Consider the following 12,802-nt stretch of genomic DNA (forward strand, 5'->3'; position numbering starts at 1 on the left):
GGTGGTTCTCTTGTAGGTGGTCTGCTGCTCTGTGGGATATTCTTGGAGTAACTGGCATGTCTATTGTTATGGTCACTGGTCACCTGTGTCTGTGCTGCTCACCCCCACTCTCATCACATCACTGGAGGAATCATTCTATAACACAAACCTGAGTTTCCTACCTCTTTTCTTAAAACATCTTCTTTTATTGCCTATTACTTTCAAAATACATCCATATTCTTTAGTAGGGATTAAATGGTTCTTTGTGTTTTTGTGTCTGCCTCAACTTCTGCTCCTGCTTATTCCCATTTACCCTCTTCGTCTCCAATAGTTCCTGGTGCAGGGTAGACACTGGACAAAAATTTATTTATTACTATGAAAATGAGGCATTTAAAACATATCATATTTTACTTAGGGACCTGGGGATATTTCAAGTCATAAAAATAGAGCTGTTTTCAAATATTTGGAGGTCTGTGTCATGTAAAACACTTGTTTTGAATAGCCCTAGGACCAGTCAGTGGAAGTCATAAGAGGTCTCCATATAAGGAAGTGTGTGCCATTTTTGCAAAGATGTAATCACCTGCATTTGTGAAATGGTTACGTTTCTTGTCTCCTGTAGTAACTCAGCATTGATTCTATGACCACTTGGCAGGCATGTGGTGAAACTGGGAAGAAATAACCTACCATTCTTGAGCTAGGATTCTGTGGAATAAAGGTGAAAGGGAGAAGGAAAGAAAATGAACTCTCCATTTCAGGTAAGTAGAGTATTATGGTTTATGTTACCATACACACCATACCCATATACATCATATATGGAATACCTGTTTTCCATACTACAGAATAGACCAAACCATAATATTCCTTATTGTTTATTTGATGATCCAATAAGTAATTTAGCCTCTTACACTGTCTATGGGTCATCATTACAAACATTAATTCTCATTATAATATTGAAGTATGGAAATACCAGGTAACAAAAATCTCTGCCAGAATGTCAGATAAATCAGCTTTTATTACTGTAACTAAAGAAGTATTCTAGAAAAAAAACAAGTGCATCATGCAGAGATAATTCTTCAGCTCAATTTATTATGTTACGAGTTTTTTTAATTAAAACAAAGAGCCATGACAAACTACAGAATAACACTACAGGGGCTTCCCTAGTGGTGCAGTGGTTAAGGATCCACCTGCCAATGCAGGAGTCAGGGGTTCGAGCCCTGGTCCGGGAAGATCCCACATGCTGCAGAGCAACTAAGCCCACGAGCCACAACTACTGAGCCTGCACTCTAGAGCCCATGAGCCACAATTACTGAAGCCCGCGTGCCTAGAGTCTGTGCTCCGCAACAAGAGAAGCCCTAGCACTACAACGAAGAGTAGCACTTGCTCACCACAACTAAAGAAAGCCTGCACACGGCAACGAAGACCCAACTCAACCAAAAATAAAATAAGTAAATTTATATATAAAAAAAGAATAATACTACAGATCAGAAAACTCATTTGGCTGAGATATAGCTAATAACAAAAGCTAACACCTGGTAGGTACATAATTAACAGCAATTTTCAGAATTGATTGCCGGTACCTTTTTTTCTTATTGTACCTACATAAAATAAAGGAGGGAAAATGTGGGACTGAAGAACAGGACTTTTTTGAACCTCTCTGTCAGGTATCTCTTTCCTTGCTCTGTATATTAGGGACACTTAGATTTTAGTCATTTGGGTAATTTTTTTTTCATTTGGGTAATTTTTAGTCAGAGTTTTAAAGACTTGGGATGCTAACAAAACCCGACAGCTCTGATTTCAACACCAATTTTCAGTAGCTTTTGTTTGTTCAATAAGGCAAATGCTGTGGGGAGGCACACCTTCTTGGTAGTTCCTAGGGTTATTTACTTGGGAGGCATAGTAAGGACATGACTGACTCTGAAGGAAATTTCTCCCAGACCAGAGCTGCTTGCTACTGTTGGCTTCTTACACTATGTGAAGACTAAATCCTGCTCTGCTTAGAAACTTGCCCACCTTTCCCTTCTTTGCCCCTCTAATTTCATTCCCTCCTTATCCCTATCTCTTCTGCATCTTTCAAACTACATCAGATGACTAAATTAGGGATCTATTGTACAACATGGTGACTAGACTTAACAATACTATGTCGTATACTTGAAAGTTGCTAAGAGGTTAGAGTTTCATGTTCTCGACATAACAACAACAACAACAACAAAATGGTAATTATATGATGTGAAGAATGTGTTCACTAACTTTATTGTTAGCAAAACTTTCACAATATATATGTGTATCATCATCATGTATACCTTAAACTTACACAATGTTATATGTCAGTTATGTCTCAATAATGCTGGGGAAAAAATGAAAAACTATCCTGGCCCCAGACAGTGAGCTGTACAGAAAATAGCACTGGAGTGAGAAGTAGGAGATAAGAGTTCTAAGGCTTGATCTGTCACTGGCTAGTGGTGTGGCCTTCAGGAATTTGCTTAATTTCTCTATTCCTCAGTTTTATTGTCTATAAAAAGGGGACTGGATCGTATTACCTTAGAGTCAGTTCCAAAATTTGACCTAAAGTAGCACACACATTACCATGCTTTCCACACCTCACCAGACTCTTTTTCCATCTTTCAAACTTCCTCTAAGAAACTTTTTTGTCTTAAAGAGGGTCTTTGCATCTATTAAATACTGCAATTCTTTGCCAATCATGTCACAAGTACCTATGTTGTAAAGTTTTTTAAAAATCATTTTTAACCTCTGAACACATTTAAAATTCAGTATAAATAATGCAGTAATAGTGATGAGAAGAGAAAAAAATCTACTCTAGAATCTGTTTTTATTCTTAATGTGAAATAAATATATTAATACTAGATGGGAAGTAGCTGATTAATATCTTGAAGGAAAGAAAGAATTTATTTGTCATCTACTCTGTGCCAAGAACATTGCTATGCCCTTGTGAATATTATTTCTGGTAATCCTCACAACAACCTGTTACAGAAGACATTTTCTCACTACACAAGCTGAAGAAACTGAAGATCAGCAAGGTTACCCAATTAACCTAAGGTAACACATCTATTTAGTGGCAGGACTGGGATTTGAACCCAGAAGATTAAAATGTATGTGATTACAACAGTGGGAATATACTAAATGATACTGAATTGTACACTTTAAAATGGTTAATGTTATGTAATTCTTACTTCAAAAGGCAAAATAAATATTAAAAATCAGAAAAAAATGTATGTGTTTATAGTGTGTGTCAATTTAACTAAATCACAGTATGGTCAACTGGAAAATGCTTAGGACTCAGCTCTTTGACGGGCCAGCTCTGCGACCATGAGCAAGTCATTTCACCCCTCCAGATTCCAGTTTTCCCGTCTATAAAATAAGGGAGAGGTAGACTAGCTGGATGATTTCTAGGCTCTTCTTCAGCTCTTAACAGTCTGCAGTCATGTGTTTAGTCTACCACCGAACACTAACTGGTCTTCATTGCCCCCTTGTGGGTGAAAGCTGAACTGTTACTATCTCTGTATTCGTGTAAGATTTCAGAATAATCTTCATTAAAATAACACCAATAAACCCAAATCAAACCAGCCATTTGACGTCATGCAGATAAAGAAGAGTGAATGAATATTTTGCTTTCTATCATTTTTTTTATCATGGTGGCACAAGCTTAGACTCATAACCTTTCTAAACAAAAATAACTACAGTCTCAAATGTGGTCAGGAAAAAAGGACAGATCAAGTAGGCATTTCTCTCTCCCCCACCATCCTGGTTTTCTATTTTATTAGAACACAACCCTTTCAATAGTCTGTCAGTGGTTTTAAAAATATCATAAAATTAAATGGGAAGAGATATGGGAGAGGACTGCAGAAAACCAGCAATACAGATAAGATGAAAGGTTAATGCCCAGAATATTTATATAAAAAAAGAGTTTCTAGAAATCAATAAGAAACAAAAATGAATGTTCCTCACCCCAAATGGGCTCAGGACTAGAATGGGCTATTTACTCAAGAAAAAATAAAAATAGTCAATAAATAAATACATGAACAACTATTTACTATCAAAGAACGAAAGAAATGCAAATCAAAACATGAGATTATTTTTCATTCATCAAGTTAGGCAAATGTGGTTTGTGATGATAATATTCCATGAGAGATTGAGTGTTTAGAGAAATAGGCCTTCTCTTATTCGGCTCTCATTGATGTAACTTGGGACAACTTTCTTCTAGAGGGCAATCTGCTAATATATATTAAAAGCCATAAAAATATTCATACTCTTTGGCCCAGAAATTTTACTTATAGGAAATAAACAGAGATGTGAATTAAGATAAATATTAGGGACGTGCAGTGCTGCTTTATTTTATAAAAAGGAGACTGTTGTTGGAAAACTACCTAAATGTCTAGCAATAAGTGTTTGATTACATATATATATTTTTTTAATTAATTAATTAATTTATTTTCGGCTGTGTTGGGTCATCATTGCTGTGCGCGGGCTTTCTCCAGTTGCGGTGAGTGGGGGCTACTCTTCATTTTGGTGTGGGGGCTTCTCATGGCTGTGGCTTCTCTTGTTACAGAGCACAGGCTCTAGGTGTGTGGGCTCAGTAGTTGTGGCTTGCAGGCTCTAGAGCACAGGCCCAGTAGTTGTGGCTCACTAGCTTAGCTGCAGCATGTGGGATCTTCCCGGACTAGGGATCGAACCTGTGTCCCCTGCATTGGCAGGCAAATTCTTAACCACTGTACCACCAGGGAAGTCCCTGATTACATATATTATGGTAAATCCTTCAATAGACTATTTTGCAAGCATTAAATATAATCCGTAGAAGAATATATAATGACTTAGAGAAAAGTGTCATGTATGTTAAGTGAAAAAGATTACAGTAAGTATGTGCAATATGACATCAATTTTCTTTATTACATAAATATATTAAAACACACACATAACCACACTAAAAAGTAATATTTAAAAAATCTGGTTACCTCAGGATAATAGGATTACAGAAAACTTTTATTTTCTTTGTCTTGTTTTTCTGTTTCTTTTGTTCTTTCTGTTTTTTTTTACCATAGGTGTGAATAACTTTTGTAATCAGAAAAAAATAAAGACAAAGTTTTAAAGTGTTTACTGGTGACACTGTTTTCCTGTTGGGAAGAAATGGAAAAAGAGACAATTCAAAGGTTATACCAACACTTGTTCATTAGACTCTATATTGAACAATATATTACAGGACACACCCTTGGCTGTTTCTACAGCAGCCAAGAACAATGAAAGAGAAAAGAGAAGAGATGAGCCTGTCTCTTGCTTCCTCACGAATGCACCACAGGAAGGCATGATTTGTATTTTAACTCTAATCAATACAGCTAGCATTTCTTTCATCAAGGCAACGTTTCTGAATTCCTTTTCATCAATCAATTAAGTAGAAGAAGCGCAGCTTGGCATGTCTGGCTAAAATTCAGGAGTGCTATGGTAAGACTCATTACACATTTACCCATAATTCATAAAGCATGAAAGGAATTCACAGATTGCTCAAAAATACACTTACTTGTACTCACAGAACCCACCATTTAAAAATGCACTTAAATATGGCTGAACCAAAATTCTCTGTGTTGCCTTGGAGAAGACAAAGTGATTTATGAAGACACACAGATCACTGCAACAGTTCCTATATGACTAAAGGTGATAATTCCTTTATATCTTGAGCCTCGAAGATGCTTATTCTAGCTGGGAAAGCACTAAATAAACCTTCACCCCCTTTAAAAAAAAAAGCCCACACCAATCCTCACACAAACATCACCACCTCCATCAGCAAAATAAAAGCCAGATCTTTGCTTACCAGTTTTTGCAAACATACCAATAAGGGGACATTTAATAATTTAATAACTTTACTTTCATTCTTTATGCCTAGTTTCTATCATTATCCTTTCCTTCTCCTAAAGAGAAAAGAGTAAAGAATGGGGGCTTTATTGGTGATTTTAACTTGAGGAAATTAAAAAGACAGCAAAAAAAAAGGTAACTCTGAATGGTGATGGATATATTAATTAGCTTGATTGTGGTGATTATTTCACAGTGTACACATGTATCAAATCATCAAGTTGAACACCTTAAATAAATACAATTTTTATTTGTCAATTATACTTCAATAAAGCTGGGGGGAAAAAGAGACCAGTTTGGAAAAAAACATACACATATATGAATATTTTATCAAAAAATGTATCAGTTTATCTGCCCTAAAATCAAGTGTAAGAAAAGCACTCTGCGGTAATGAATCCTACATCTCCATAGCAAGGGGGTAAAAAAGTGAAATGATTATCTGGATCACTGAGGTAAAAAAATATATATATTGCACTTAGAACTACTACAGGTAATTCAAATGAAAGTAGAGATGCCACTCCCAGACTGAAATTACTCAGATTGGTGCTTCACTCTTCCAGTGTGTTTCAAAAATTTAATTATAGAATTGAGGAGAAACCATCTATTCCACACCTTCCACTTCCGGGAAGAACCATAGCCAAACTATTTCCAAAATATGAGAATCTATACTATTTCTTTTCCTTCCTTCCTTTCTTTCTCTCTTTCTTTCCTTCTTTCTTTCTTTCTCTTTCTTTCTTCTTCTTTCTTTTCTCTCTCTCTCATTCTTAGGATTTGCTCTCTTTACAGCTTTCATATATAACATACATCAGAGTTAATTATATTTATCATGCTATACATTACATCCCTATGACTTATTTATCTTATAACTGGAAGTTTGAACTTTTTGACTGTCTTCATTCAATCCCGCCCCCGCCTCCCACTATACTATTTCTTGAGACATAAAGAGAAAGAGATTTCCTACTGGGCTATGAATCAGGTAGAAAACCTGCAAAGACAGAAAGTTAGTTTTCTGCTTTTAAAGTATCAGTTTTGGCTGAGCAAATCCTTTTTAAGAGCTTATAAACCTATGACCTTTTTGCTTAAAAGTTACATCATTATAGCCTAATCAAAAGGATTTCAGGTGCTGTAGTTGAGGTTGATCTGATAACTTGTTAAATGATTATCCTTAGCAATGGAAACAGTACATGTGGTAAAAAAAATCTGTTTTTTACCCGCTGTGATTTCGACTGCCCGAAGTTCCAATAGGCAAAAATAGAGGGAGGGGAGAAGAGGGCTAAATCTGTGACAGATGGAATCACTGTAATGTAATCATGTGCTGTGGAGAGACTTGTGTCTGTAATTTAAAAGTCACCACTATGTACTGTATATTCAAGCCGTTCGATGCTAATCCAAGTCTCTTTAAAGTCCAATATGTGAAAAGCAACAGAAAAGAATATTTAACAAAATTATCCTTTGCTTTCTGATTTGTTTTGCTCATGTTTTCCTAAGATCTGGACAGTATTCCAGTCAAGAAAATAAAGGGAATATGTATATTCTGTTTATATTTTGTGATGGTCTAATTTTAAATTACAATGAAGAAATAAAGTGGAGAGTCAAGATCCAAGTTCTAGTCCCAATACTCTTCATGTATTTAAAAAATGGCATAAAATAAAGGGAACTTCCCCACCTTAATCTTTTGAGTTTGTTTCCCAATCAGTAGAACGGTATCTGTCTGATCAGTAGGTAGTGGCTGCTTGGAGTACCATGTGAAAAAATGATCCAGAACCACATGTAGGGCAGCCTGAAAGAGTGACTTGATTGATAAATACTCTCTGTCACACCCACCAGTTGCTCAAAAAGGGAAAGGGAGAAAAGAAGCACAAACATTGTATACTGGTTATTCAAAATGCACTTTTTATTCACTTTAACACAGATGATATTTTTACAGTTGAAACAAAATATCTGATACACAATTTTGAGTTTTTAGCAGCACCTGCAACAAGAGGATTGTGGAATACCTCAGGGTAAAGTAGAGATGGCTGAGGCAGGCACAAATTAACCTGAAATTCATCAATCCACTGAAGACATATGGAATCTGAGGCCCCCTGAATGTTAGCCCAACACATGTAAATAAATTAAATAGATATTCTGTATGATGTTTTAATGGACCATTGAAAAACAATATAGTTCCAATTAGAAATATCTTGTTCCAAAAAAATCTAGTGTTCATTAAAAAAAAAACACCTACTGAAAATATTGCACTGCACATTCTAGAGTACACAATTTCTAAGCCTATATGCACAGTTTCTTGTACTCACAGATTTCAGCCTTTGGTGGTTTTTTTTTATCTTACCCAAACTATATGTCCACAACCCACTGAGTATTACTCACCAAAATGCCACTATTTTTTGTCACTTAAGTGCTTTCATTAAGATATTGTGTAGTGATATGGCAGGAAAAAAAATTGGTATGGCTAAGAGGAAAGGGGCTTCAAATGACCTAACACTTGTCTTGTATGGACAGGAGGCCTATGAATGGGATACCTAAGTAATTTCTTTACTTAAATGATCACATGCCATTCTAATAGTGACAAGTACTTTTGTGAGTGGATGGAGGTCTTTATGAAGGCCTGAGATCTACAAATAGAAACTATTATAAGCAGAGTGCAAGTAGAAAGAGAAGGCCCCAGGTCTCATGCACTTAAAAACAATTAGCATTTAATAGTTCCGACATACATATTTTCACCCTAACATGATTGTAGCAAAATGATCATAGAACTTGGAAACCAGTGTGGCTGGCTATAGGCATAGGCAGGATAGAGACCAATACTTAAGAGCTATGGGGTCCCAGTTCTGGCTTTGACTTCTGGCATCAAAATTAGTTGGACAATGGGGTCTGGACTATATTTAAATTGGAAATATTGAGCATTACTGGGTTAAAATATCATCTTCCACTTATCAATGTGGCCAAAAAGTCCCAGAGCTCTTAAAGCACATAAGGTCCCACATGTAAGGCTGATTCCATATGTGGCTACAATGGAGAGTTCTAGGCTATATTCCTGTGAAAGCTCCTGTCCCCTTCCCAACCTAGGTCTCTTTTGGGGTCATTTCTAACTGTCTCTCACTACCTTGGGTCACTGTTTTTATCATAGATGTTGTAAAAGTATAGATTAAAATCTATGCAGGACAAATATATCAACTGACAAGAACTAGCTGCATATTAATAATATAGTATATAGCTGGCAGTCATGGTAATCAAAATTTGACAAACTGTTTTTGTATTTTAATATGGTATCTTCAGGATGTTTATACTGGGCACATAATGATTACTCAGAGCTCAAGAACTTTTCCTGCCATAGTGCAAAAGCAAAAGAAAGAGCTATGTAGTTGCTGTTAAATGCTGATCCCAGAGTAGTTTGAGAAATTTTAAAGTCCCTTTCCATAGTCTTAGCTGTTGCCTTAAGATATATCTAACTAAAGCATGGCACTGAAACGTAGTTTGTAGCTCGCAGATTCCTAGAACTCAGAGCTGGAAGGGACCTTAAACCAAACATCTAGCCAGTACAGAAATTATTTTTATGATATTTTAACAGATGGTCATCCAGCATCTTGAATATTTTCCCTAGAAGGGGGTTCACTATTAAGGCAGTCCATTCTATTGTTGGACAACTCTCTTAAATTCATTCTAATGCTGGGTTAGAGTATGTTCTCTTGTTACTTTCAACGTCCTAGTTTGGCCAGCTCAACATACAGTGCATACAAGAAATCAGTTCCTTCTTCTACAATAAATATTCGAGTTATGGAACCTTAGGAGAAAAGCCCAGTATCCTCCAACCTGTTCTGAAGGCTTCTCTGAGAGCACAGTATGGTGGACCAAAGGACCATCAAAATTATGAGCAGAGTGCACTGCATCCAAAGCCATATACTAAGCAGCATTGCTAAATTGATAAGAGGTTGTCAGAGAAGCAACATCCCTGTGCAGCAAAAGTAGACTTATGAAGTGAAAGCAGACCAACCTTTTATTTGCAAGGGTGGTTGGCATATTTAAACATAATCCATTCACTAGGACCCTGTTACTTCAAACACAAGGAGTATAATAAATCTCCATTGTCATTAGTGTATCTCTTATTGAGATGGTATTTTTTGAAAAGCTCAGATGGGAGCAAACCATACATAAGGATTTAAACAAGGCAGTGTACGTCATTATACTTTTGCATTCCTAATCATTACAACCTCTTTATAATTCAAGATAAGGACATCCTAGTTTGCATAATAATCATTAATGTAATACGACTCAGAGTCTTATTTTTTTCCCCTTTGGCAGACATGTCAGAAACTGCTTGGCAAGAGTTGATGGTGACATTTGTTAGTTGATTAATGGAATGCTTTAAGGGATAGCTGTAGCTCTTTAACTCCTTCATGCGGCTGGGTTCTAAGTTTAAACTGTGATTTGAAAAACATCTAAATCTTTCAGAACTAAAGCTTTCTGAAATGTCCTGAAACACACAAGAAGGAAATAGCAGAAATCACGCAAAATACACTTGGCTTGATAAAGCTTTTTTTTTTAATTGCTCTACAACTTCAATTTGAAAGGCTCTGATTGACAATCATAACCTTATCTCTTACCCTTTTGTATGTGTGTGCAGTCTTAGAGGGGCACAGTTACTCTTACACTACTGACTGACCAGTTGGGGCACACTTTTAAAAGGCTTCCCACTTTTAACAGCATGAAGATCCTGCTTTGGAACCACTGTTCAAGTCAATAGTGTGACCTAACATGCAATGCTCCAGCTGTTCCTCTACAGCTAACACCTGCCTGACAGCTTCTTCAAAGGCTACTGTCACATTAGTATCATCTTTGGCACTTGTTTCTAGATAAGGGTAATCTCCATTCTCCATGCACCAGGCCTGTGCCTCCTCAGTAGTCACTTGTCTATCCTCTTTGTCTACTTTGTTACCCAGAACTACAAAGGGGAAGTGCTCAGGGTCTTTCACATCTGCGTAGTAGATGAATTCTTTCTGCCAATTACCAAGGTTCTCAAAGCTCTGCCGGTCATCCACGCTGAAAGTCAAGAGGCAGCAGTCTGCTCCCCTGTAGAAGGGTGTCCTAAGGCTCTTGAAGCGTTCCTGCCCTGCAGTGTCCCAGATCTGGAGAGTTACAAAACGTCCATCTACCTCCAGATCTCGATTTAAGAACTCTACCCCTATGGTGTGAAAAGCCTGGGAGTCAAATTTATTGGTTACATAACGGTTCATGAGCGAGCTTTTCCCAACTCCACCATCACCCAAGAGAATGACCTTTAAGAGCAGGGATTTCCCACTCATTGTTGTAGCACCAGATGGAGAAGAGTTTATAACCAAGAGAACCTGAAAATAAAAGAAAAAGTAGAAGGGAAAACAGTTAAACCTGAAACTGAAATCAACTTCATAGTAAATTTCTCTGAATTACAAGGCCTTATTACTTAACTTCTCTTAATTCATGCTCATTAAATGATATAGTACAGCAGAAGGAATAAAACTCTTTTTCCATAAGGGAGAAAATATGTCTTGTTTTTCTGAAGTATCTTGCCTGTGCCAGGAAAATGGCTGAATGCCATGCATAAATGGACTAGCAGATGGTGCTGTAATCTGGTTCAGTTCTGACCCTATTCTAGGGGAGAAAGCCTAGAACAGGAATGCTACTCAAATGTGTAACGTATTAGCTTCTGGTTTGGACAGTTCCAAACAAGAGGCAAAGAGTATGAAATTGATTAGAGGGGTTTGAAGTCTGTTCCTGATGGAGCCAAGAACCGTTGAGGAGAGAAAGCTGTGTAAGCTGGAATCTTGATTCTGTTAGTAGAAGTTTGGTTAGGGTTACATTGGACCCCAGAACTTGGAAAAGAGAAAAAGATCAGGTTTCTTCAGGCATTTGCCCCATTATACTTGAATTGATATGGATACCCTCACAAGTAAAAGATCTTCCATAATCTTTCCTTCATGGACAATGGCACTCAAGTTGATGACTGTTGATTGGTATCATTATAACAGCTATCATTGAAGAAGAAAATCTTGAATAGCTTATTAATTTCTGGATTTAGGTTCTAATTCCATAATAACACCAATGAAAACATACTGTAAACTCTAAAGAGCTAATAATTATACAGTATCCTTCTTGTTACCTCCACATTCTATACATGAAATACCTAGAATACATCTTAAAATAAAAAGATCAAATGTTTACTGAACAACTACCTTGTACTAGATTTTGTTAGGTTCTTTCAAACGAGGTCCATTGTGGGAAATCAACAATGATCAAATAAAAACATATAACATATATACCTACCTAGTTGAGAATAAAATGTAAACCTACCCAGTTGGGTCTTTGTCACAATCTTAGTCTTTTTCTTGTTGTTGCTATATTCTTTCTTTTTAGGGTTCTAAAAAACAGATTGGGAAATATTATTTATAAAAATTTATTTAAAATAAAGTTAAGGCTATCTATATATAAATATACTCAAGTCAGGAAAAAAAAACCAGACCAACCTCAACTTACCTACAGAGGATGCTTTTCACAAATATACTTGCGAGTTCAAATACTACAAATACCTAACATGGACAAAATAATTTTATTGCATGGACTTTAACTTGTCCTAACTTGAGTGTACTTTATATGATTTTTTAAAGTTTTATAGTCTCTCTATTGAGCTTTCCATTCAAAGTAAAAGTAAATCAAAGAAAGTAGATGATATTCACAATAGATGATATTCAGGAAAGAGAAAGCACAGAGGAGTCAAAGATATGTTGAAATTCTAAGTCAGAGATGAAACTCCTTACCTTTCTACCTACCAATGTTCCCATCTCTAAGAAAGTTATTAATGCACTCAGCCTTGAGGGTGTCTCTGCAACTGATTCCACAAGATCAGAGAAGAAAAAATATGTTTGGGGACTCCTTGTTTACAATATATAATCTTGGCTAATTATTTTACTCATTAATTTCAGTCATCTGTCTA

At 36.4% G+C, this 12,802-nt stretch overlaps 1 protein-coding gene across 1 annotated transcript; it reads right to left on the minus strand.

Annotated features, from left to right (window-relative positions):
* Positions 1 to 10,532: 10,532 nt before the first annotated feature.
* On the minus strand, positions 10,533 to 11,138 carry RAB9B (RAB9B, member RAS oncogene family; the record flags this gene model as incomplete). Its single annotated transcript, XM_082681499.1, has 1 exon — positions 10,533 to 11,138. One exon carries the CDS (start codon positions 11,136 to 11,138, stop codon positions 10,533 to 10,535), a length of 606 nt encoding a protein of 201 aa, XP_082537625.1.
* Between the last annotated feature and the right edge of the window lie 1,664 nt (positions 11,139 to 12,802).

The sequence above is a fragment of the Grampus griseus genome, assembly GCF_964374135.1.
Source record: "Grampus griseus genome assembly, chromosome: X".
Taxonomy (NCBI): Eukaryota; Metazoa; Chordata; class Mammalia; order Artiodactyla; family Delphinidae; genus Grampus; species Grampus griseus.